The sequence below is a fragment of the Ambystoma mexicanum genome, chromosome 6p (assembly GCF_040938575.1).
Source record: "Ambystoma mexicanum isolate Mex_15411 chromosome 6p, UKY_AmexF1_1, whole genome shotgun sequence".
Taxonomy (NCBI): Eukaryota; Metazoa; Chordata; class Amphibia; order Caudata; family Ambystomatidae; genus Ambystoma; species Ambystoma mexicanum.
Genome location: NC_090935.1, coordinates 229,609,030 through 229,635,350, shown reverse-complemented (window position 1 = coordinate 229,635,350; position 26,321 = coordinate 229,609,030). Strand labels below are relative to the sequence as shown.

The following is a 26,321-nucleotide window of genomic DNA, read 5'->3' as shown; positions in this document are numbered from 1 at the left end:
CAGGTATTCTAGGCGACCCCTGCAGTATCTGGAATCGCGAATACATGAGATCTCGTATTCGTCATCATTAGTCACGGATGCAGGGATGGAGATAGATCGAGTAATCCGTGACTGATCCGCACTCCTCAGTAATGAGGCATGAAAAACGGGGTGAACCCGCTTTAAGGAGGGAGGCAAGTTGAGGCGAAATGTCACAGGGTTTATTTTGGCTGCGATGGAGAAAGGGAAAATAAAAAGGGGGAGACAATTCGGAGGGACGAGACCAGCGTGGGAGGAATTTGGTGAAAAGCCACACTTTGGAGCCCACTTTCCAACCAGGAACATCCTGGCGGTGCCTATCAGCTTGTAGCTTGTACCCTCGAAGGCTCTCCGATAAGCTTAGCTGTTTTTTGAGCTTCCTTTAGCCGGAACAACACGTCCTCTACAAGTGGCAGGGAGGAGTGAACTGGAGAGCGGGGGAGTATAGACCGAGGGTGATAACCATAGGAACAGAAAAAAGGTGACATCTTGATGGCAGAATGTCTGGAATTATTATATGAAAACTCTGCCGTGGGTAACAGCGAGACCCAATTGTCTTGTTCAGCATTGACATAAGCCCGCAGATATTGTTCTAGAGTTGAGTTTAATCTCTCTGTTTGCCCATTGGTTTGGGGGTGATACCCTGAGGACAGGACCCTCTCAATGCCAAGTTTTTGGCACAGAGATTTCCAGAACCGGGACACAAACTGACTCCCACTGTCTGACAGAATCTTGTCCGGGAGGCCATGAAGTCGGAAAATGTCTTTGATGAAAACCTGAGCCATTACTTCAGCTGTGGGCAATCCAGGTAGCGGAGAAAAATGAGCCAGCTTGGTAAGAGAGTCAATAGTTACAAGGATGCAGGAGCAGCCTTGTGAGACTGGTACGTCGCAATAAAGTCTGTTGTAACATGACTCCATGGATGAGTGGGAATGTCATCTTGTTGCAAGAAGCCCGTCAGTTTTTGAGTTTTATATTTACTTTGCTTGCAAACAGCACAGGTTTGTACATAGTCTTTGACATCCTTAGAAAGATGGGGCCAATAGAATGTCCTTTGGACTAGTTCTAACGTACCAGTCAGTCCTCTGTGACCTACTGTCTCGTGATCATGACACCATGACAGGACTTTGTTTTGTAGTTTCTTAGAAGGCACCTGTTAGTGAAAATTCTCTCTTTAGACTGAATTGCCTAACCTAGTGAGTCCCCCAGCAGCTTTGCTGGATTTCTGGAGTTTGTTTTTTTTCTCCTGCCAAGAGTAAGACTCTTTTTTCTCCCACTCTTGGACCTGATTTATGGTGTTCCTTTGACTGTTAATGTGTTTTATGGGCTATGGGGTCCTTTACTCCATAGGGTCTCGTGTGTTTTTACTATTTGTGTTACACAGCACCCTCCGTGCAGTGACACAGGGGTGTCATAGTGACACCCCACCATAGACTCCATACCCTGGTACTGACTACTGTCTCCCAGGGCATGTAAAGTCATCATTGGCTTTACTAGTCCCAAATTATTAACAGAAACCGGTACAAACCATCATATTGTGGACGTACTGGTTGGGGCTATTCGATTGCCCCAGTGTCTGTTAGTGGAGGGGGCACGTCTCCGTCCCCCCTGATAGAGTTTTGGCTGGTGGCAGTGGATACTACTTTTTATATTCGACCGCGAATATATCCCTATGGGATTTTTCCATTGTTCGAGGCTATCAACTTTAATTATTTAATTCTCATAGCCTCGATCATACCGCCGGTTTATTTAATTAATATTAATTTGCCGGTTGGTATTTTTTGCCAGGACTCGATTCTAAAATGGCGTTCGTGTTCTCTTCTGTGACTCCAACCCAAGTCGAGCCCTTTGTTCCACTTTTTGGCGGGCTTCTCCACAGAAGCCTCCAAAAGTGGTGCCACTCTGTCTGGGTACCACAGAAGGTGTGGGAGGGGGTTTAGGCACCCTGGACTGAGTTACCTTGGTAACTCAAGTCACACTCTTGTGTGATTGGCCCAAGTGGTGAGTCGGCCGGCTCACCACTTAGCATGTTTGATTGACAGCTAGGCTGAGTGAATGGGGGTGTGCTGCATAAAAGCAGGGCTTTGGGGACTGGAACTTCAGACGTCGCCACAGGACCTGAGAATCCGACGAGGGAGAAGCTGAGCCGACCTACCACGATGACACAACCGGTGGAGCCCTGCGGAACCGAATCACCACTTCCCGACGACAGAGAAGATCTCCCGGCTGGAGAGGCTTCTTCGCCTGACTGGTGGGCACAACCAGTTTACCTTCTTTTCCTCGCATCCCAGGACTTCTTGTGGTTGAATTGCCCGTGCCAAGCACCCCGGCAACCGGATAGCCACTTATCACTGGACCGCGAATAAAAGGACCGCTCCTTTTACCTGAGAACTCTTTCTGGTTACTTTATTCAGACCTCTATAGTCTATGCAGGGTCATAGATCTGTGGAATCTCTCTTAGGGATGAAAAACAGCAGAGCTCCTGCAGGCGATTTGGATGGCCGGATGAGACCGTTGCATAGATTGTCGTCCAAAGATTTCACATATCACATAGTCAGTCACTCTGACTGGCTTGGGGGAAGGAGCACTCTCCAACCCCTCCTTGATCAGGGCCAATGGACCTCTGACCGGATGACCATAAAGAAGTTCAAAGGGAGAATAACCTACTCCCTCCTGAGGGACTTCTCTATAAGCAAAGAGAAGGCATGGCAGTAGAAGGTCCCACTTTCTTTTAAGGGGGTCCTCTAAAGCACCTATCATGCTCTTCATGGTTCTGTTGAACCTTTCAACCAGTCCATTTGTCTGAGGGTGGTATGCGGTTGAGAACTTGTAAGTAACTCTGCAGATTTTCCACATGGCTTTCATGTAGTGGGACATAAAATTCGACCCCCTGTCAGAGATTACTTCCTTAGGAAACCCAACCCTGGTAAAAATACCAAGGAGGGCCTTAGCCACAGCCGGAGCTGTAACAGTCCTCATAGGAATTGCCCCAGGGTATCTAGTAGCATGGTCTACTACAACAAGTATAAACCTGTTGCCTGAGGAAGTTGGAGGATCAAGGGGACCAACAATGTCAATCCCTACTCTCTCAAATGGGACTCCCACTACAGGGAGAGGCACTAAAGGTGCCACATTCTTGGAGCCAACCTTACCAGAAGTCTGGCAGGTGTGGCAGCTCCTGCAGTATTTATCTACTTCAGTCCCCCATCTTTGGCCAATAAAAGTAGAGTGAGAGCCTTTCCCTAGTCTTCTTGAAACTCAAGTGACCAGCCAAAGGAATCTCATGGGCTTACTGCAAGAACTGTGGTCTGTTCTCTTGGGGTACTACAAGTCGTTTGTTGTCCCCAGGTGCAGACTCTGTTGGTTCACTGTAGAAGAGGCCATCTTCCCAGTGTAACCTAGATTTCCCAGGCTCTTGCCCTTCAGCCTGAGCATCTGCCTGGTGGCGAAGACCTTCCAGAGTTGGACATTCTCTCTGTCCTTTACTGAAGTCTGCCCTGTTGGGTCCACCTTCTGCCAGTAAAGACTGCAGCTCCGGATGGTCGACAGGATCCAGATCTCCAATGAGTTCCTGGCCTTCCACTAGCTCTTCTTCAGAGTCTAGTTCAACCACACAGAGTTGTACCTCCCTCTCAGCCTCAGCTGGAGGGGGAGCTACTGGTGTAACTTTGGACAACCTAGGGGAAGTCCTTGTTGGCTGCACTAGAGTGCTGGCTGTGAGGTTCTTTTTAGAAGTTTTAGGTTTCCTTTTTTTTTCTCATGAGACAGTAGCTGACATCTCCAGTGGAGCAGGAGTGATCTCTTTCTTCATCATCTCCTTGGGATTACCTCTCATGGTTCTCTCCCTTGCAGGTCTGGTGAGCTCCTGTAACCTTTTACTAGGAGGTCTGGGGGTATGTGACACTACTCCAAGAGTTTTCAAGTCATTACCCAGCAGAACCCTTCCTGGCACCTCACTTTGTATGCTGATAGGTATCTTCACAGTCATGTCATTACACTGGATGAGAACTGGTAATTGGGGAAGCATCTGCACAGGCCCTCCAGCTAACTTGGTGAGGCGTTTGGGTGCCTTAGCAACATCCTCAGCCTGAAAAAACGATTTGTCCACCACAGTTATGCTGGCCCCAGTGTCCCTAATGGCAGGAGACTCCTGACCATTCACCTGGACACTGTCCTTATAATACTCTTTAGTATTATCTGGGATAGAATTATAAACATCTAAGTTCGTTCCCACAAACCCAGAGACACTAAAGAAACACTGGTTGAGACGCCAATGGGTTCATCAGCCAGTAATAGAAAGTTTCCACTTGCCATTTGTACTTCCTCCTCTGGAGCGAAGGCTAAGGAGACATACTGGACCCCTGAAGGTTTACCCTTACATCTGGGATCTCCTTTCACATGGTCAGTAGAGCCACAAACAAAGCATTTACCAAATGCTTTCTGGAATGGTGGCTTGTTCTGACCTCCTTCTGGTTTGGCACCAGGAGGTACACTAGCCTGATTTGGTTTCCCTTTGGCTTACCCTTTTGGTTTTGTTTGGGGCCCTCTTTGGAATTGGAATTATTAGAATTCTCTTTGGAGACCTTTTTTGGCTGTTTTCCCTCATTCTTTTTCTGAGTAGCCCCAGAATCCTTCTGAGTGGCCCTGTTGGCAACCCACAAGTCAGCAGCCTTAGCTAACTTCCTGCAATCTAATTCCTTTGAATCAGCCAAGTGCTGTCAGAGCTCAGGAGAGCAGGAATCATAAATTGACTCCAACATTACAAGATTTTTGATTCCTTCATAAGTGTTAACTCTGTAACCCTTGATCCATCCCTCTAAGTTTTTCAAACTTTCATTCACCCAGGTAGCCGAAGGGGTGCCATCATGCTTTTTGAGGGTCCTAAACCTCTTAAGCTACTGGGAAGGGGTCTTCCCAAATCTAGCTATCAAAGCTGGTTTCACACATTCATAATCCTTCTTATCCACCTCCCCCAACTCCATTACCACAACACTTGCAACAGGGGGAAGCCTAGAGAACAACCAGGGAAGTAACTCATTCCCTGTGATGTCCTGGAGCCCATGATTATACTCAAACATTTTTAACCAATCCAACACATCCAACTTAGGTTCATACATACCCACTAATTCCTTAGGCATCTGGGGTCTTTTGGGACTGGAACTCCTAGAGGAACCAGAGGAGAGAGAAGCATTTTCCACAGACAACTTTTTCATTTCTAGTTCATGATTAAGCTCTATTTCTCTGAGTCTTAACTCAGCTTGCTTCTGCTCAGCCTGGGCATTCATTCTCCTGAACTCTAGCTCTTGGTTTCTTTCAGATTGAGCCAAAAAACGTTTGTACTCTAATTCAAGCTTCATTTTTTCAAGTTCAAAATAAGCAGGGTTACATGTAGGACCTGGTATAGGCCCAGTAGGTACAGTAGGTAAGGCAGACAGAGGCTCAGAGTGGCTAATTTCATTAGGTTCACTTTCCTCTTCTGACCCATTATCAAGACTTTGATTCAGATCAATACCATCACTGGTTTCTACAATTGCTGGGGGGGTACATTCCTCTGTACCACGCAGACTTTGGTTTTCTAACAATCTTTCTATAAGTTCCATTTTCTTGCGCTTCTCAGAGAGATTCTTATGTCTACACAATACTTTTAAGCAATCAGCAGTTTTGGCAACAATGATTCTAGGGTATAACTCTCCATAGCAGACATAGTTAGAAAATCAGCTTTTTAGTGCTAAGCTCTGTGGTTAGTTGTCCTAAAGTGTTCAAAAAGCACTCTAAAGTGTATACTCAATACAAATCCCACCGCTGTACACCAGTGTTAGGCAGAAACCTGTGCAGTTCCCTGTGGGACCACTGCAAAAGATTTAAGACTACAGGTGGTTGGCAGTAAACCCACTTGGTAGCAGTCTGTACCACACAGATTCACTTGGTAGCTGTGGCTGAGCAGACTTCCCTCAAGAAGAGTTAGGCAGTATACAGAGTATTCACAATAGGTCAAAAGAACACAGTAGAACAAGTAAACACTGACCAGGGCTTGGTGTAAAAGAGATATAATTATTTATTTAAAACCACATCTAGAAAAACACACAGGCACTAATAGTAAGCAATTCAAAAACACGGTCACTAAAAGATATACACTCCCTTAAAAGAATATTAGACAATTCTTTAGTAAAGCCCCACTTATTTTCAGACAGCGGTGAGCGCTTAACGCAGATGGCACTCTAATAATTCGTTTAAAAAGGGAGAGAAAAGCAGAGTATAATATGAAACAGATCCCAACACTTTCCTAAGATCAAAACAAGAGAGGAAGGCAAGTACAACCGTGAAGTTAGAGTTCAGTAGGCCGGATCCACTTTAAGAGGATCAGAACGAAATGTGTCCAAGGTCACACGGTTGAAGTGCACAAGAGTCTGCAAAGGTTCAAAAAGAGTTGGACCAAAAGAAAGGGACCAGTTAGAGGGTCAAGGCGGCCCGCCCAGTCCAGTCCAGAAGGTTAAGGGGTTATTATTACCTTGTAGCAATCTTTAGAAAGGGAGGCCTGGCGGACACGGTACCTTAAAGTGGTGAGAATACTCCAGCAGGGGCAGTTGTTCATGGCAGCGGATGCAAGTCGGTGCTTCATCTGGGGGAAGAGAGGATCTCGTCGGGGAGGAAGACAGGAGTCCGTTGCACCGCCAGGGAAGAAACCAGCCGCGGAGTTCTCAGGTAAAAGGAGCGGTCCTTTTATTCGCGGCCCAGTGGTGAGTGGCTATCCGGTTCCCGGGGTGCTCGGCACGGGCAATTCGACCACAAGACGGCCTGGGATGCGAAGAGAAGAAGGTAAATTGGTTGTGCCCACCAGTCAGGGGAACAAGCCTCTGCAGCCTGGAGATCTTCTCTGTCGTCGGGAAGTGGTGAGTCGGTTCCGCAGGGCTCCACCGGTGGTGTCGTCGTGGTAGGTCGGTTCAGCTTCTCCCTCGTCGGATTCTCAGGTCATGTGGCGACTTCTGAAGTTCCAGTCCCCGAAGCCCTGCTTTTATGCAGCACACCCCCATTCACTCAGCCTAGCTGTCAATCAAACATGCTAAGTGGTGAGCCGGCCGGCTCACCACTTGGGCCAATCACACTGTTAAGCAGAAACCTGTGCAGTTCCCTCTGGGACCACTGCAAAAGATTTAAGACTACAGGTGTTGGCAGTAAACCCACTTGGTAGCAGTCTGTACCACACAGATTCACTGTGGTAGCTATGGCTGAGCAGTCAGACTTCCCTCAAGAAGAGTTAGGCAGTATATAGAGGATACAGGATAGGTACAGAGGCACAGTAGTACAAGCATACACTGACCAGAGCTAGGTGTAAAAGTATATACTTATTTATTTTAAAGGCACGCTCATAAATTACACTAGCACAGAAAAAGGTAAGTAAGTCAAAACACAGTCACTATTACTTATATGTACATCCCAAGTCATTTGTTGGACAAGTCTAAGTTAACACCACTTATTTCCAAACAGAGGTGAGCGCTTAACGTCAGATGGCACTCCAACAGGTTATTAGAAAAGGGAGGGAAAAGGCAGAAGTAATGAAAGCAGCAAGGTAAAACACTTTTCACATAAGGTTAGAAAAGGCAGTCAATTGTGGAACAAGGAGAATTGGTTCGTGGCCCGCTTTAGAGAGAACCAGGCGAAAATATGCCCAAGATCACACAATGTCACAAGTCTTTGCAGGTGAGTAGAAAAGGTTTTACTGAATTTAGAAAAAGTTTAGTTAGGGTGTCCCAGGCTTACCCAGGTTCGAGAGCCGAGGGCTAAATCTACCCTGTACAATCGGTGGTAAGGGAAGCCGGGCGGAACACAGTACCTTTAAAAGTGGAAAGGATCCTCGAGCGGTGGTAGTTGTTCCTGGTAGTGGGTGCAAGTCGCGGCGTCGTCCAGAGGAAGAGGTGATCTCGATGTGGAGGAAAGCTGAAGGTCGTTGCACTACCAGGGATGAGACCAGCCGTGGAGTTTTCCGGTCACAAAGGATTTTACCCCTCTTTCGCGGTTGAGGTAAAAAGTGGTATCCCGGTTGCCGGGGTGCTTGGCACAGGCAAAGTGGCCACGAGATGCTTCGGGACGGCGAAAAGAAGGAAGCAACTGGTTGTCCCCACCAGTTAAGGGAAGGAGACTCTCCGGCGGGAGATCTCCTCTGTCGTCGGAAAAAGTGGTGAGACGGTTCCGCAGGGCTCCACCGGTGGTGTCGTCTTGGCAGGTCGGCTCGGCTTCTCCCTCTTTGGCTTCTTAGGTCCTGTGGCGACTTCTGAAGAACCAGTCCCAAAAACCCTGCTTTTATGCAGCAAACCCCCATTCATACAGCCTAGCTGTCACTCAAACATGCTAAGTGGTGAGCGGGGTGGCTCACCACTTGGGCCAATCACACCAGAGTGCGACATGAGTTGGCAAGGCAACTCAGTCCAGGGTGCCTAAACCCCCTCCAACACCCCCTGTGGTACCCAGACAGAATGGCACCACTGTGGAGGGCTTCTGTGCAGAAGCCCGCCAAAAGTGGAACAAAGGCTCGACTCGGGTTCAGGGTTACTGAAGTGAACCTAGATGCCATTTTGGCGGCGAGTTCTGGCAAAAAATCCCAACCGGTGAATTTATATTAAATAAATAAACCGGCGGTATCTTTAACATTGCACCAAAAAGTGGTGCATTAAAAACAATGGGAAATCCCATTGGGAAATATTCTGGTGGAATATTTCCGTGATATCCACTGCCACCAGCCAGAACTCGGCGAGGGGGGACGGGACAGTACCCCCTCGACAACAGACCCAGGGGCAATCTAATTGCCCCTACCAGTACTTCCACAGTAAGATGGTTTGTACTGGTTAAGTTCCTAAGTTAAGACTAGTAAAGTCAATGGTGACTTTACAGACCCAGGGAGACAGTAGTCAGTCCCAGGGTGTGGAGTCTATGTTCGGGGGTCTCTATGACACCCCTGTGTTACTGCACTGAGGGTGCTGTGTAACACACATTCAAAAACCAATAATATCCTATGGGGAAAAAATACCCCCTAGCCCATAAGCACATAGCAAGTCACAGAAACACTCTCAAGTCATGTCCAAGAGTGAGGGTAAAAGAGTCTCACTCTTGGCAGGAGAAAAAATAAACCCCAAAAATCCAGCAAAGCTGCTGGGGGACGCACTAGGTTAGGAAATTCAGCCTAAACAGAGAATTCTCCCTAACACTATCCCCCCAGACTAAGGGACAGGAGGATTTAATCCACTCCTGGATGAACCTCATACCTCTAGTCGATGACATACATCCTAGAGAGTCCATCAGCATTTTGATGGCGACACCCTGACCTGTGCTCAATGGTGAAATCAAACCCTTGGAGGCAGATTGACCATCTCAATAGTTTTGGATTTTCCCCTTTCATTTGCATTAACCATCTCAAGGGTTGGTGGTCAGTCTGAATGACAAAAGTAGAACCATACAAGTATGACCTAAACTTCTTCAGTGCCCACACAATAGCAAAGCATTCTCTTTCGATTGTTGCCCACCTTGTTTCAGGATCCTTCAGTTTTCTACTGATGAAGCAAATGGGGTGTTCGCTACCCTTCTCATCCAGTTGGCTAAGAACTGCACCTATACCTACATTGGAAGCATCAGTTTGTACAATGAAAGTTTGGTGGTAGTCAGGAGCTCTGAGTACTGGAGCTTGGCAAAGAGCTTTCTTCAGGTTTTCAAAGGCCTGATTGCATTCCTCATTCCATTTGACCTGTTTAGGGAATTTTGGAGAGGAGATCACATTCAGAGGAGAAGCTATGGTCCCATAGTTCTCAATGAAATTCCTGTAGTACCCAGTGAGGCCTAAGAAGGCTCTCACCTGGGTCTGAGTAGTAGGTGTTGTCCAATGTTGCACAGCTTCAATCTTGCTGAGCAAAGGCCTTATTTCTCCACCTCCTACCTCATGTCCAAGGTAGACCACTTTACTCTGTCCAATTTGGCATTTGCTTGCCTTTATGGTCAGATTGGCCTGCTCAAGAGCCTGCAAAACAAGTCCTACGTGGGTCACATGTTCCTCCCAGGAGTGGCTGAAGACTGCAATGTCATCCAAGTAGGCCATGCAGAAGTCTTCCATCCCAGCCAGAACTTGGTTCACCATCCTTTGGAATGTTGCAGGTGCATTTTTCAGTCCAAAAGGCATAACCTTGAATTGGTATAGGCCAACTGGGGTAGAAAATGCAGTTTTCTCCTTGGCATGGTCTGTCAGGGCTATTTGCCAATAGCCTGACGTAAGGTCCAGTGTGCTGAGGTACTTGGCTGCACCAAGTTTATCCACCAACTCATATGTCCTTGGCAAAGGGTGGGCATCAGTCTTGGTGACTGCATTAAGAGCTCTATAGTCCACACAGAATCTCAACTCTTTGGATCCTGCCTTTGGTACTAACACCACTGGGCTAGACCATGGACTAGTAGAGGGCTCTATTACCCCGAGATCAAGCATCTTCTTGACCTCACCTTTGATGTGGGTTCTGACATGTTCCGACATTCTATATCCTCTGCTTTTGACTGGCAGACAGTCACCAGTGAGTATATCATGCTGTCCCCAAGGGGTCAAGCCTGGTGAAAGTGAGAACAGGGGGGCAAACTGATTTAACATCGCTTTGCACTCCTCCTGTTGCTCAGGGGTCAGATCTGAAGAGAGATTAACTCCTTCAACCTTTTCGTCGAAAGGTAAGCCTCTCAGGAGGTCAGGTAGAGCTTCACTCTCCTCCTCCTCTTCTGATGAAGCTAGAAGCAAGGCTCCTACTTCTGGTCTAGAGACATAGGCTTTGAGGCGGTTGGTGTGGAAGACTCGGGGAGCTTCCCTGGGTTTGCCCAGATCCACCAGATAGTTGACCTCTCCAAGTTTTCCCACAACCTTGAAGGGTCCCATCCATTTGTCTTGCAAGGCCCTCTGCCTTGTTGGAAGCATAACTAGAACTAGCTGGTCTTGAGTAAACTCAACCATGTTAGCCTTCTGATCATGCCAATGTTTGATCAGAGCTTGGCCAGCTTTCAAGTTGTCACTTGCTTCTGCCATCATGTGTGACATTCTCCTTCGGAGACCTATCACATAGTCAGTCACTCTGACTGGCTTGGGGGAAGGAGCACTCTCCAACCCCTCCTTAATCAGGGCCAAGGGGCCTCTGACTGGATGGCCATAGAGAAGTTCAAAGGGAGAATAACCTACTCCCTCCTGAGGGACTTCCCTATAAGCAAACAGAAGGCATGGCAGTAGAAGGTCCCACTTCTTCTTAAGGGGTTCTTCTAAAGCACCTATCATGCTCTTCATAGTTCTGTTAAACCTTTCTACCAACCCGTTTGTCTGAGGGTGGTATGCGGTTGAGAACTTGTAGGTGACTGCAGGTTTTCCACATGGCTTTCATGTAGTTGGACATAAAATTTGACCCCCTGTCAGAGATCACCTCCTTAGGAAACCCAACCCTGGTAAAGATACCAAGGAGTGCCTTAGCCACAGCCTGAGCTGTAACAGTCCTCATAGGAATTGCCTCAGGGTACCTAGTAGCATGGTCTACTACAACAAGGATAAATCTGTTGCCTGAGGAGGTTGGAGGATCAAGGGAACCAACAATGTCAATCCCTACCCTCTCAAATGGGACTCCCACAACTGGGAGAGGCACTAAAGGTGCCACATTCTTGGAACCAACCTTACCAGAAGTCTGGCAGGTATGGCAGCTCCTGCAATATCTATCTACTTCAGCCCCCATCTTTGGCCAATAAAAGTAGAGGGAGAGCCTTTCCTTGGTCTTCTTGAAACTCAAGTGACCAGCCAAAGGAATCTCGTGGGCTAGTTGCAAGAACTGTTGTCTATTCTCTTGGGGCACTACCAGGCGTTGGTAGGCTCCAGGTTCAGATTCAGTGGGTTCACTGTAGAAGAGGCCATCTTCCCAGTGTAACCTATACTTCCCAGGCTCTTGCCCATCAGCCTGAGAAGCAGCCTGTTGGCGGAGACCCTCCAGAGTTGGACATTCTCTTTGTCCCTTACGAAAAGCTGTCCTGCTGGGTCCACCTTCTGCCAGTAAAGACTGCAGCTCAGGATGGTCAGCCGGGTCCAGGTCTCCAATAAGTTCTGGGCCTCCTACTAGCTCTTCTTCAGAGTCTAGTTCAACCAGACAGGGTTGTACCTCCATCTCAGCCTCAGCTGGAGGTGGAGTTACAGGTGTAACTTTGGACAACCTCGGGGAAGTCCTTGTTGGAAGCACTGGAGTGCTTGCTGTAGGCTTTTTCCTAGGAGTCTTGGGTTGCCCCTTTGCTCCTGATCTGGTAGTTACTGCAGCAAGTTGCTCTAGTGGGAGAGGAGTGATTTCTGTCATCATCTCCTGAGATAAAACTCGCAGGGTTTTCTCTCTTGCAGGTTTAGTGAGCTCCTGTAACCTTTTACTAGGAGGTCTGGGGGTATGTGACACAACTCCAAGAGCTTTCAGGTCATTTCCCAACAGAACCCTTCCTGGCACTTCACATTGTATACTGACAGGTATCTTCACAGCCATATCATTACACTAGATGAGAACTGGTAACTGGGGACACATCTGCACAGGCCCTCCAGCTAACTTGGTGAGGCATTTGGGTGCCTTAGCAACATCCTCTGCCTTGAAAAATGATTCATCCACCACGGTTATGCTGGCCCCAGTGTCCCTGATGGCATGAGTCTCCTGACCATTCACATGGACACTGTCCTTATAATACTCTTTAGTATTATCTGTGATAGAATTATACACATCTAAATTCTGTTGTTCCCACAACCCCAGAGAGACTAAAGAAACACTGGCTGAGACTCCAGTGGGTTCATCAGCCAGTAGTAGAAAGTTTCCACTTGCCATAGTGACTTCCTCCTCTGGAGCGAAGGCTAAGGAGACAAGCTGGACCCCTGAAGGTTTACCCTTACATCTGGGATCTCCTTTCACATGGTCAGTAGTCTTACAAACATAACAGGCCCCAAAGGTCCTTTGGAATGGAGGCTTATTCTGACCTCCTTCTGGTTTAGCACCAGAAGGTATACTACTCTGCTGTGGTTTCCCGGGTGGCTTACCCTTATGGTTTGGTTTGGGGCCCTCTTTGGAATTAGAATTATTAGAATTCTCTTTGGAGTCTTTCTTAGGCTGTCTTCCCTCATCCTTCTTCTGAGTTACCCCAGAATCCTTGTGAGTAGCCCGGTTGGCAACCCACAAGTCAGCAGCCTTAGCTAGTTTCCTAGGATCTAATTCCCGTGAATCAGCCAAGTGCTGTCTGAGCTCAGGAGAGCAGGCATCATAAATTGACTCCATCATTACAAGATTCCTCATTCCTTCATAAGTGTTCACTTTGTAACCCTTAATCCATCCCTCTACGTTTTTCAACCCTTCACACACCCAGGTAGCCCAAGGGGTACCATCATGCTTTTTGAGGCTCCTAAACCTCTTAAGATACTGGGAAGGGGTCTTCCCAAACCTAGCTATCAAAGCTAGTTTCACACATTCATACTCTTTCCTATCCTCCTCCCCCAACTCCATTACCGCATCAGTTGCAACAGGGGGAAGCCTAGAGAACAACCAGGTGAGTAACTCATTACCTGTGATGTTCTGGAGCCCATGATTATACTCAAACATAGACAACCAATCCAACACATCCAACTTAGGCTCATACATACCAATCAATTCCTTAGGCACCTGGGGTCTTTTAGGACTGGAACTTCTAGAGGAGCCAGAGAGAGAAGCATTCTCAACAGACAATTTTTTAATTTCTAGCTCATACTTGAGCTCCATTTCCCTTAGCCTTAGTTCTTTGTCAGTTTGAGCATTACGTTTCTTGTACTCTAATTCAAGTTTCATTTTCTCCAGTTTAAACTATTGAGGGTTAAATGTGGGACCTGGCAAAGGTCCAGTAGGTACAGCTGGTAGAGCAGACAGAGGCCTAGAGGGAACATCTACAACAGTTTCATCCTCCTCTTCTGGTTCTGACCCAAGATCATCAATACTTTGTTCAATATCATTGCTGTTCTCTACATTTGCTGGAGTGATAGTTTCCTCTGAACCATCATCCAGACTTTGGTTTTCTAACAACCTTTCTATTAGCTCCATTTTCTTTCCTTTAGTCATGAGATTCTTATGCTTACAGAGAAGTCTTAGACAATCAGCAGTTTTTGTAGCAAGGGATTCTTGACTATAACTTTCCATAGTAGACAGGTTAGAAAGTGACTTTTTCTTTCTTGTGCTTAAGCTTTGTGGTTAGTTGTACTAAGGTATCTCAAAAGTACACTAAAGTGTATACTCAATACAAATCCCACCACTGTACACCAGTGTTAAGCAGAAACCTGTGCAGTTCCCTCTGGGACCACTGCAAAAGATTTAAGACTACAGGTGTTGGGTGTAAACCCACTTGGTAGCAGTCTGTACCACACAGATTCACTGTGGTAGCTGTGGCTGAGCAGTCAGACTTCCCTCAAGAAGAGTTAGGCAGTATATAGAGGATACAGGATAGGTACAGAGGCACAGTAGTACAAGCAAACACTGACCAGAGCTAGGTGTAAAAGTATATACTTATTTATTTTAAAGGCACACTCATAAATTACACTAGCACAGAAAAAGGTAAGTAAGTCAAAACACAGTCACTATTACTTAGTCATTTGTTGGACAAGTCTAAGTTAACACCACTTATTTCCAAACAGAGATAAGCGCTTAACGTCAGATGGCACTCCAACAAGTTATTAGAAAAGGGAGGGAAAAGGCAGAAGTAATCAAAGCAGCAAGGTAAAACACTTTTCACATAAGGTTAGAAAAGGCAGTCAATTGTGGAACAAGGAGAATTGGTTCGTGGCCCGCATTAGAGAGAGCCAGGCGAAAATATTCCAAGATCACACAATGTCACAAGTCTTTGCAGGTGAGTAGAAAAGGTTTTACTGAATTTAGAAAAAGTTTAGTTAGGGTGTCTCAGGCTTACCCAGGTTCGAGAGCCGAGGGCTAAATCTACCCCGTACAATCGGTGGCAAGGGAAGCCGGGCGGAACACAGTACCTTTAAAAGTGGAAAGGATCCTCCAGCGGTGGTAGTTGTTCCTGGTAGTGGTTGCAAGTCGCGGCGTCGTCCAGAGGAAGAGGTGATCTCGACGTGGAGGAAAGCTGAAGGTCGTTGCACTACCAGGGATGAGACCAGCCGTGGAGTTTTCCGGTCACAAAGGATTTTACCCCTCTTTCGCGGTTGAGGTAAAAAGTGGTATCCCGGTTGCCGGGGTGCTTGGCACAGGCAAGGCGGCCACGAGATGCTTCGGGACGGCGAAAAGAAGGCAGCAACTGGTTGTCCCCACCAGTTAAGGGAAGGAGACTCTCTGGCGGGAGATCTCCTCTGTCGTCGGGAAAAGTGGTGAGACGGTTCATCAGGGCTCCACCGGTGGTGTCGTCTTGGCAGGTCGGCTCGGCTTCTCCCTCTTCGGCTTCTTAGGTCCTGTGGCGACTTCTGAAGAACCAGTCCCAAAAACCCTGCTTTTATGCAGCAAAGCCCCATTCAGACAGCCTAGCTGTCACTCAAACATGCTAAGTGGTGAGCGGGGTGGCTCACCACTTGGGCCAATCACACCAGAGTGCGACATGAGTTGGCAAGGCAACTCAGTCCAGGGTGCCTAAACCCCCTCTCACACCCCCTGTGGTACCCAGACAGAATGGCACCACTGTGGAGGGCTTCTGTGCAGAAGCCCGCCAAAAGTGGAACAAAGGCTCGACTCGGGTTCAGGGTTACTGAAGTGAACCTAGACGCCATTTTGGCGGCGAGTTCTGGCAAAAAATCCCAACCGGTGAATTTATATTAAATAAATAAACCGGCGGTATCTTTAACATTGCACCAAAAAGTGGTGCATTAAAAACAATGGGAAATCCCATTGGGAAATATTCCGGTGGATTATTTCCGTGGTATCCACTGCCACCAGCCAGAACTCGGCGAGGGGAGACGGGACAGTACCCCCTCGACAACAGACCCAGGGGCAATCTAATTGCCCCTACCAGTACTTCCACAGTAAGATGGTTTGTACTGGTTAAGTTCCTAAGTTAAGACTAGTAAAGTCAATGGTGACTTTACAGACCCAGGGAGACAGTAGTCAGTCCCAGGGTGTGGAGTCTATGTTTGGGGGTCTCTATGACACCCCTGTGTTACTGCACTGAGGGTGCTGTGTAACACACATTCAAAAACCAATGATAGCCTATGGGGAAAAAATACCCCCTAGCCCATAAGCACATAGCAAGTCACAGAAACACTCTCAAGTCATGTCCAAGAGTGAGGGTAAAAGAGTCTCACTCTTGGCAGGAGAAAAAATAAACCCCAAAAATCCAGCAAAGCTGCTGGGGGACTCACTAGGTTAGGAAATTCAGCCTAAACAGAGAATTCTCCCTAACACACACAAGAGTGCGACTTGAGTTACCAAGGTAACTCAGTCCAGGGTGCCTAAACCCCCTCCCACGCCCCCTGTGGTACCCAGACAGAGTGGCACCACTTTCGGAGGCTTCTGTGGAGAAGCCCGCCAAAAAGTGGAACCAAGGGCTCGACTTGGGTTGGAGTGACAGAAGAGAACACAAACGCCATTTTAGAATCGAGTCCTGGCAAAAATACCAACCGGCGAATTAATATTAAATAAATAAACCGGCGGTATGTTCGAGGCTATGAGAATTAAATAATTAAAGTTGGTAGCCTCGAACAATGGGAAAATCCCATAGGGATATATTTGCGGTCGAATATAAAAAGTAGTTTCCACTGCCACCAGCCAAAACTCGATCAGGGGGGACGGAGACGTGCCCCCTCGACTAACAGACCCCGGGGCAATCGAATTGCCCCGACCACTACGTCCACAATATGATGGTTTGTACTGGTTTCTGTTAATAATTTGGGACTAGTAAAGCCAATGGTGACTTTACATGCCCTGGGAGACAGTAGTCAGTCCCAGGTAAGGAGTCTATGGTGGGGTGTCACTATGACACCCTGTTTTACTGCACAGAGGGTGCTGTGTAACACACATAGTAAAAACACATGAGACCCTATGGAGTAAAGGACCCCATAGCCCATAAAACACATTAACAGTCAAAGGAACACCATAAATCATGTCCAAGAGTGGGAGAAAAAGAGTCTCACTCTTGACAGGAGAAAAAAACAAACTCCAGAAATCCAGCAAAGCTGCTGGGGGACTCACTAGGTTAGGAAATTCAGCCTAAAGAGAGAATTCTCCCTAACAGCAAGTGCAAGGAAAGTGCAGTACATCGTTAGTAGAATACAAGATAAATAATAGGGCCAGCTGTTGGCAAGTGCAAGTTAAGTGCCGGGAGAATGGGCTGTAGGATACAGAGACAGTCCCGTAGTGCAGGTAGGCAGTGCAGGGAAGAGTGGCTGGGCCAACGACCGAGATCGGTGAGTGGCCCAGTAGCAGATTCAGTGCAGGTTCAGTGATTTTAGCAGGGGAGAGAGGGAGAGAAAGCAGAGGCAAAGAGGAAGGTTTTGAGGTGCTTCCGGAACCGGAGATGGTTCTACTCAAGTTTCAGGGAGGCAGGAAGGCTGTTCCAGAGGGAGGCCCCTGCTGCGGAGAGAGATCTACCCCCAGCTCGTTGCTTGGAGAAGCGGCTGACCTTGAGGTAGTTGGAGGTGGATGAGCGAAGAGCTCGAGAAGGAAGATATTTAGGAAGAGAGAGTTGAAGGTATTTTGGCCCAAGGCCCCAGAAGGCCTTGTGGACAATGCAGAGGGTTTTGAACTTAATCCTCGCAGCCACTGGGAGCCAGTGTAGTGTTTTCAGTCCTAGAGAGATACGGTCCCTGGGCTTGAGGCCAAGGACAAGTCTCGCAGTCCTGTTCTGGATGAGTTGCAAAGGGCGGAGAGTAGAGGCAGGAAGATATAGATAGTCTGTTACAGTAGTCCAGCTTCGAGAGAACCAGGGCTCTGGAGACAGTGAACTTCTGGGGGAAGGAGAGGAAAGGAAGGATACCTCTGAGGAGGTGTAGCTGGTAGTGTGACTTCTTAGAGACGTCAGATATGTGCGGAGAGAAAGAGAATGTGGAGTCGAAGACGACCCCGAGGTTTTTTGCCTTGCAGGTAGGAGCAGGAAGAGGGCCAAGGGACGCTGGCCAGAGAGCTGCAGGGAAGGAGGGAGTGGGTGTGCCGATAAGTAGAATCTCAGTCTTACTGGCGTTAAGGCAGAGGCCGTTGGGGGCACACCATTCCTGGATAGCAGAAAGACAGTCCGAGATGAGGGAAGGGGAAGAGGAGGCCGAGGGTAGCCTGAAAATGAAGAGAGGGAGAGAGAGAGACTGAGCGGGAAGCCGTGGAAGGACATGGCAGAGCAGAGGCAATAGAAGCCGTGAACAGGCGAAAGGCAGAAGCAGCTGGGAAACCAAGCGAAGAGAGCAAGCCGAAACGGCGGGAAGAGGAAAGAAAACAGAGCGTTTCGCAATGGGCGGCAGCGAAGAGCGGCTGACTGCGAGTTTGGAAGGCGAGACGCTGTAGAGGATGCGGGGCTAAATAGGAGCCGCGGAACCCAGCAGAAAGACTAGACAGCGCGAACGTGCGCTGCAGTGTACGTGTAGCGCTTTCCTGCATTCAGTCGGAACCTTGGCCACACACGCCAGGAAGGGACGCGGCGTGTGACAACCAGACAGTTAAACTGGTCTTGGGTGACTGGACAATTGGATTACAATCCTGTTATGAATTGTATCAAAAGAGGAATGTTGGTACATGTTTAAGTACTTTTACTTCCCTGCTAGACCTCTGTTGTACCGTTCTATCACCAATGTTTTCTTTAGATTGAAGTGTCTCAACATTTCCAACTCCACCAAACCTCATGTTTCCCTTTTGCTCATCCTTTTTTGGCGCCCGTCCTACTTACGGCAGCATCTATGCACCCTCACTGTTGCTGGAGTCGCCACCTGAATCCCAGGGAGCCAAAGCAGTTGCCTCTTGGACAATGGAGACCTCCAGATTGCCAGAAGCTGATGGAACTCAATAGAAAGAGGCAGAACATTCTGATTGTGAAGTTATATAGACTAACTTTGGCCTGTGTGGAATACTGTTACGATGACAGCGGGAGCACCAGTATCCCGCACAACAAATCAGCTGTCGTCTTTATTTTTCGTTTTAAAAAGCAGTCGTTTGAGAGAAAATAGGTCCTGCCTGAGGTTTGCCTGAGCCAATAAGATGTAATTGGGGACATTCTAGCTCTGTTGGGATATACACCAGTGGCCCTACAAACAACAGAAACTGCTCTATCACCTCAACAGATTTTTGTAAATGTTATACATACCTGCTATAATTTCTGCCCTGCAATTGTAGATAAAAAGCATATAGAGGCGTATATTCCTTTATTTGAATCAATAGCATGTTATACTTTATTTCTGCTTAATTCTGTTTGAAAAGTGTGCCTGGGCTGCTTGACCATGGCTACCCTACGTGAGCAAAGGGCATTTGGAAACTATCGCGAGCTTGCGTCAGGGTGATGACCTTGGGGCATGTGCATTGACCTCAGGAGAGTTATCTTAACAGGTCCCTTTGGTCCTTTCGGCAGTTTTAAGGACATCTATCTTTGTCCTCACAAAGACTCTGTGATACATTGGACTCACTTGAGACACTCCACAGTCTGGAGCTTTCCCACCAGGAGAAATGATTGAAGCCCTTCATTTGACTGCACCTAAATGTAGGAGACATTCACGCTTTTCGCTATATGGAGGCGAAGGGACTAGGAGTACAGTAGTCCCTATGGTGTATAACTTCTTTAAGTGTATTTTGCAGCCACTCCTTAATCCAAAAGGCACTAACATAACTTTCCTAAATTCAACTGGTCACATCTTTCAAACACGTAAGTGATGTTGTCGTTTATATTGTGCAAGAATTGTAAACCCCTTGCTCATTTATGAGTGACTCTTAAAAGATTCGGGTGGCAGGCTAGATTTGATGTTTCTCATGAGTGTTCAGCCTTCGCCTTTGAAAACACTTCAGTTGCGGGGCTTTAACAGCTCGCGTCTGATTCATAAATGTCCCTGTTGGGCGGTTCCTTCATTTAAAGAGCGAAAAGACACCCTGTAATCAAGGCAGGGCAGTCTGCGTTTCTGACTCACACTCCCTGGCAATGTTTTACACTAAACCCATTAGCGAGAAAATGAATCTCTGGCATGAGTGGTCTTCTCTGTTAATCCGTTTGACTGATTTGTCTCAATTCTTTTTTATTTTTTATTTAAAGAAATGGGCATGATGACCTTTATTTAATGTCCTGTTAGCAGCCCTGGGTATGCCTCATTTTAAGTTGGTATTCTCAACGCGGTAGTTTTATTGTTTAACGGTCACACAGACAAATCGATTGAATAATTTCATCCGCTCGAGACACAGCAAAGCATTTTGCACGTAAAAGGCCTCCTAGTTAACATGATTGGTGAGGGGAAAGTGGTTGTTCAAAATACAGATTGTCCATACTACTATATGGCAAAGTGCATTCAAGTCAGAGAGGTTCATAATCTGTATTAAATTTTACAGCTTTTTAATATGGTGAAACTTTAACAACTAAACAATACTTTTCTCAGGGAAAAGTTTAAAAAGTGACATTTTATAGTCATCCTATCAGCACCCAATCTTGCCCAAACTCCCATACAGTGCATTGTGTTCCTCTTCTTTGCTGCCAGTGAAGTAAATAAGTAGCGTCTGTGTTAGATTCTTAAGTTTCCTTTCTATTTGTAAGTAATTCGGTTATTAGGTTGGGATCTTCATTTCTCCCATGCTCCGCCACGCCCTCTTCCCCTATCCAGATACTTGCAAAAGCGTTTGTAAGGCATTTGGATTCTTGCATGACCTGCAGGTTCACTGTGTAGGTCTCCCTATTGTGCACCTGGTTTGCTCTGTATCTGCAAACAGACATACTTGCATCCCACATATAGATGACCAACATAACCAATGTCGTATTTCCTGCAGTTTCCTAGGTAAAATAGTACTCTCTTGAAACCTACCCTCCTTCTGACAAAGGAAACTTGTAGGTAAAAAAGTCCCAAACACAAGCCTAATCAAAGTTGAGCTGTACCCAAATGACCCGTAGTGCCTCAGCTAGTTTGCTAACCACCAGTAGGTAACGTCTTAACATAACTGATGGATTCAATAAAATGTTCATCTAGAAAGAGAAAGGTGTTTATCCACTTGAAGCCTTTTGTGGTATTGATCTAGACAGTACTCTGTACCCACACCAAGGACTAACATTGTGAGATAGTTAACTTATGGGAAAACACTCGTTATGTCTCTCCTGCGTCAAGCTCTCTTGTTCACCTCACTATAGCACCACTCTATGAGGTACCTCATTTTATCACCTACCAAGACAGGAGGGTTGTCTCTTTGTTCATACCAGCGTTGATGGATTTACTAGAATAAAGATGGGTCTTATCTACAGGTCCTTCTCTCCATTAGCCTCTTGAAGCATGATTGTCCCTTTCATAATAGTTCCACCTCTTTCTCATCAATGTACCCAGTGTCCGTGGTTCTCTTCATTTGTTGTATATTTTTTATTAATGCGACTCTTCCGATGCCTTGGCTCCTGCGGCAGGAACTTACAAATACCCTGCTGACATGTTGTAATCAGGTGCTTTAACATGATAGCTTGTAGACCTGAAGCTCATCTTCTCTCCACACAGGTGAGTTTCTCTTCTCTCTGCCGAATATATTATTTTGTTGTCCGCAGTATAGATTCTTACTGGCTTTAGTTCAGGATCCAGGCTGGAGTTTGCACTCTTGGCGTACACCAATCATTCACTTCCGCTTCACGCCTGGACCTGTAATTGAGCGCCAAATGATATGCAAAAAATAGCTCACTGATGCAGGGCTTGTAAAGCACTGATTGTGGGGTCGATTTTCTCTGAGTTTTCTCCCTAGCGCCATAGGGCTAGGCTGTTGAACAAAAGAAGTAAGCCTCGTCCTAACCATTAAGTATATTCTCCCTGAATTGGTTTCACTACGTTACATATTGACTTTATCACTGAATCACTCATTGAACAGTGGGGTGATCCCCAACCCTCAGAGATACTCAGCCTTCCTCTATGGGTAATGAACAGGTCAGGTGACCGTGTTGCAGGAGACGGGATAATTATATGAGAATCCGTGGGAGGAATGCACAGTATTCTTCAAAACCAGATAGGTTCCCATTTTTCCATTTGCATATCAATTTGACTCTGCCAAAAGAAGCAGAGTTAGTGACTCCTCCACTAAACCGTTTGGATACCAATCATTGTACCGATGTGAGATTAGCAGAGCAGTCCTTTGTTTGTAGCCACCTGGTTGGAGTTAATTGAATGCCTAAAGGGAAGGGTAATTTCACAGAACTTAAAAGGGGGGGTGTCCGATGTAACTATTAAACATAGAAGACTAGAGAGAATAACTGGCGATGTCATTATTTCCGGTCTTAACTCGCACCCCTTTCTGCTTCACCTTCTGAACTCACACTCTCAGGTAATGGGGTGACCACTTGAGGAGTCTGGGGTTCTTATTACAAATCAAAGAAGAACTATTTTTCAAAACGTGACCGGGTGGAGAACCGATCTGGTGAAGGGGGCCTAACAGTGCTCTTTCTGGGCCTGTTTTCCGTAATCTACAACACATAGTCTCAGCGATGTAGCACTCAGCATGCTTATGGTCTCACTCCTATTCTGGAGAAAAAAAACTTCCAGCACGCTTCTTGACTTCCTCTGGTCTGGAAACACCTCCTTGGCTCAGATATTGTCATCCTCTGGCTGACTTCTCAGGGTCCTCGATGTGATGCATATACACACCTACCAGCAAGGACTTCTTACTTCTTGCTTGCTGTTGTGGATTACCTTACCCTCAAGTATTTCCTCCCTCTTGCTAGAGTGTTTCCGTTAACATTACCAGGAAGTATTTGCCAAGCTGCAATTATAAACAAAAAATTGGGAAAATTCTCCATAAACCCCATGATCAACTTTTACAGACAAAATGCCATACCAGCTCTCATCTACGGTGCCGAAAACATGTTCGGTTGTTCACACGAGTTGTGGAGTACACTCTAAAACAATTTCTGGACTAGAGCACTAAACCTACCGAAAGGTTGTCCAACATGTAATATAAGATTTGAATTGGGCTTGACATCTGTACAAGCGAGTGTGCTGTAACGCTCTAACTCTATACAGAAAGACCCAGCTCCTAAATCCAGCACCACAATTTAAAATCTTACATAAGCCGGACACCGACCCAGAATACACAGTTCTCTCCAAATGGAACCAATCATGCACAAAAATCCTTGAGGCAAACAATATAAAAATTACAACTTTACTGGAAACCCCAGACAAGGTGAAATCAAAATTATGGAGTTCGGATTGGCACCAAACTTGCGTTGACAGAACATGCTCTTGCCTTATAAAAGATGCACCACCTGAAGCAAGAAAGCTGGACAAATTACAATCTTACTTGATACAATCTCCAGACCAGAACTCAAGACTAATATATTTACACTTTCGTCCAAATCTTTTTTTGACCAAAGATCGAACAAGCAACTGGGCATCCAAGGAAACTTCCGACCTTACCTGTCGTTTTTTGCGAGCACCCCATAGATACCTTAAAACATTTGATTTTGTCCTGCCCAAAGATCCGCTGATTACGAACAAAACTGTTCCGACCTCTTTTTGAGGCCCGTCGAACTTAGTCAGCTAACGATTGGTGGAAAGCCATGTTTGATGGCTCTGACCGTAAAGTCTTGTTTGGTCTGGTTCTGTTTTTGAAGGACCTGAAAACTTACTTGGCTGAATCGAATCCCACATCCACAAGGAATTCTTGAGAAGTGTACCAATGACAAGTGGTGTGGGTTCGTACGAAGTGACGTAACTGCAAATGTTTTTCTCTTTTTCTTTTTAAAGGTTTTCCTTTGTAAACCGTATAAAAATAAAATAAACAAAACAAAACAAAGTATTTATTCACCCAGGGAATCTTTGTCATGCTGAGGTTATCACCCACCAGCCACAGGTTTCCCTCTTAGGCTTCAGCTCTCAATATGATCACATGTTTTCAGTCTATACTCTGGCTCTTCCCAGTACCTGAGAAAACCCTCAGTAGGCAAGCACTGAAAGTCCTTCATTTGCCCTTGGTATTTACAAGCAGCTCAGTTGCAACCCTTTGCAGATGTAGGGCTTTTTTCCGTTGCTCTATGGCTTCACCACACGTCTCCTTGATTACTGTCCTAATTGCACCATTCCCTATTTTGACTTGAGCCCTTTTAAATAGCCCCAATGTTTGGGATTGGTCATTGCCTTCCTTGCTTTTCAGTCTTTCAAAATTTGCCTTGCTCCGATTTCTCCTCCCACCCAGGTGATTCATCCTTGGAGATTCTGGGTATTGATAATCTCTCATTTGTATCTCTCTGTTCCCAACTTTGCCTGGTCTGTCAACTTTCCACTATGGTTGGGACCAAGATGTCTGTGTGTGTTTGTCCTTTCGGTTCTTGAGAGGTGCCATGCTCAGTCATTGAGAACCATGCAAATTTGTGTTCTTTTTTGCTTATCATAGGAAGGAATACTCCACTGTGGTTAAGTAAAACAATGCTCTATTGCCTTCCTTCAGTTGGGCGGTGTTATTGAGTGCTTGGTTCAGCCCCTGTCGAATGCATCCAACACCTTATTTACTGCTTCTCTACACTACATAGGAGGTTGTTCAAGGGAGTGATACTAAAGGTTATGCCCCATACACCTTACTGCAGTAGGACATAAAGGTAATTGTGACAATAACCCTGTGTTTTGTTCCTGATGGATCTCGTCAGTAGACTGTAGTTGCACCAAAACACGTAGGCATATAGCTAATTTAATTCAAAATGTTTAGGGAATCCACACTAAATATGTTTGAAAAACATTTATCTTTATGCATTTCAGTGAAAATGATTTGAATACATTTTTGCAAGTCTGAATACCTTACTAGATTTTACTCTTTGGTGGTGTTTGGGGGACCAGACATAATTCTAACCGCTGATATGATAATGAAGCTTCCAGATTCACATACATTTTTGGGAAAGCAGATTGTCTTTAAACTGTGTTATGGACATAGCTGAAAAGAATTCAGATACAAATTGAATAATTATATTTGCATTGGTATTTTAATAAGCTCTGGGGTTACCATTTAAAACTGAAATGCAAAGTTTGTATATTTTGTATATACAGTCAGTATTGTTGGTACATTGTTGCTATTAATAAAAGCATATTAATTATCCCTTTATATTTTTAGGTCTTGATTTTCTTTCATTATTGTCTATGGACCCTCAGGTAAGATATTTCTATTAATTATCAATAACGTTACGTATTTGTAAATTTCCAACATATTGTTAAGGATGTTCCTAACATAACAGTAAAGAATTTGATTAGGCAAGAAGCCTCTTCAGATAACTTTGTGTTTGGGATACTAGCAAATCGTGCTCTCTATTTGAGACTGTTAAAATTGCATTTTTTAAAGTTCTTCTTTGAAGCAGTATATTTCGGGTCCTAGGTGTTTTTGTTTAAATTCACTTCCCATGTTCTTTTGTAAGTAATTTATAGGAAAGTGTTGGAGATTATGCATGCTTCTTTGAAAACCTCCAGTACCACCGGGCTCTTTCCAGTAACATGTTAAAATATAGGATTAAAAAATAACTTTGGGAAAATAAGAAGTACAAAAATAACTTTTTTGAAGATAATTCCCTGAATAAGATACTTTTGGAAATTAAATGCATTGAAAGACACAAAAAGCAAATAACAATAAACAGAGATACAAAATGAGAGCATGATGAAAGGAAAACGTATTTCAAAACGATTACCAGGAGGCAGTTTTTAATAGTCACATTAAGGTAAATTGAGGGGATGTATATAGAAAGGAAGTAAAAGGGTATGTGGCAGCTTCCCCCATAAAAAAAGATAGGAAACATGCATGGCGTGGGTAAAGCCCAGCCATTACAAATCAAAGGGATAAAACATGCAACATGTCAGAAAACCACCAGAAATTACAAAGGTCATTTTTTAAATGTGATTTTTAAAGTCTTTTTAAAAAATAAAAAAACAAGTGATGCGGATAGTGGGCCAAAGTTTTTCCAATGGTAAAATGTTCACCCACTTTAATACATTCTTCAAGCCTTTGCCGTCCCCACAAACACGATTGTATATAATTGTGTCCTGGTATTTGGACCTCCGTATCAAGAACAACATAGTTTGTGTTTTGCCAAACGTTGAATCTCTGATAAAGCCACTCTGCCCAAATGCTAATAAAAACACGCACATCCGTCTTCATAGAGAGAGAACATTTATAATTAATATATACCTAGTGAAATACAATTATTTTCCACAGATCTGGACT

General features: G+C 45.6%; 1 protein-coding gene across 5 annotated transcripts in view; it reads left to right on the top strand.

Moving 5' to 3' along the window:
• PIAS2 (protein inhibitor of activated STAT 2) overlaps positions 1-26,321 on the top strand; it is a 940,364-nt gene that overhangs the window by 885,934 nt on the left and 28,109 nt on the right. For all 5 annotated transcript variants that reach the window (XM_069626926.1, XM_069626927.1, XM_069626930.1 and 2 more), the window contains one exon: positions 25,224-25,261. In XM_069626926.1, the coding sequence (XP_069483027.1) occupies positions 25,224-25,261 (38 nt within the window). The remainder of the gene's footprint in view (positions 1-25,223; positions 25,262-26,321) is intronic.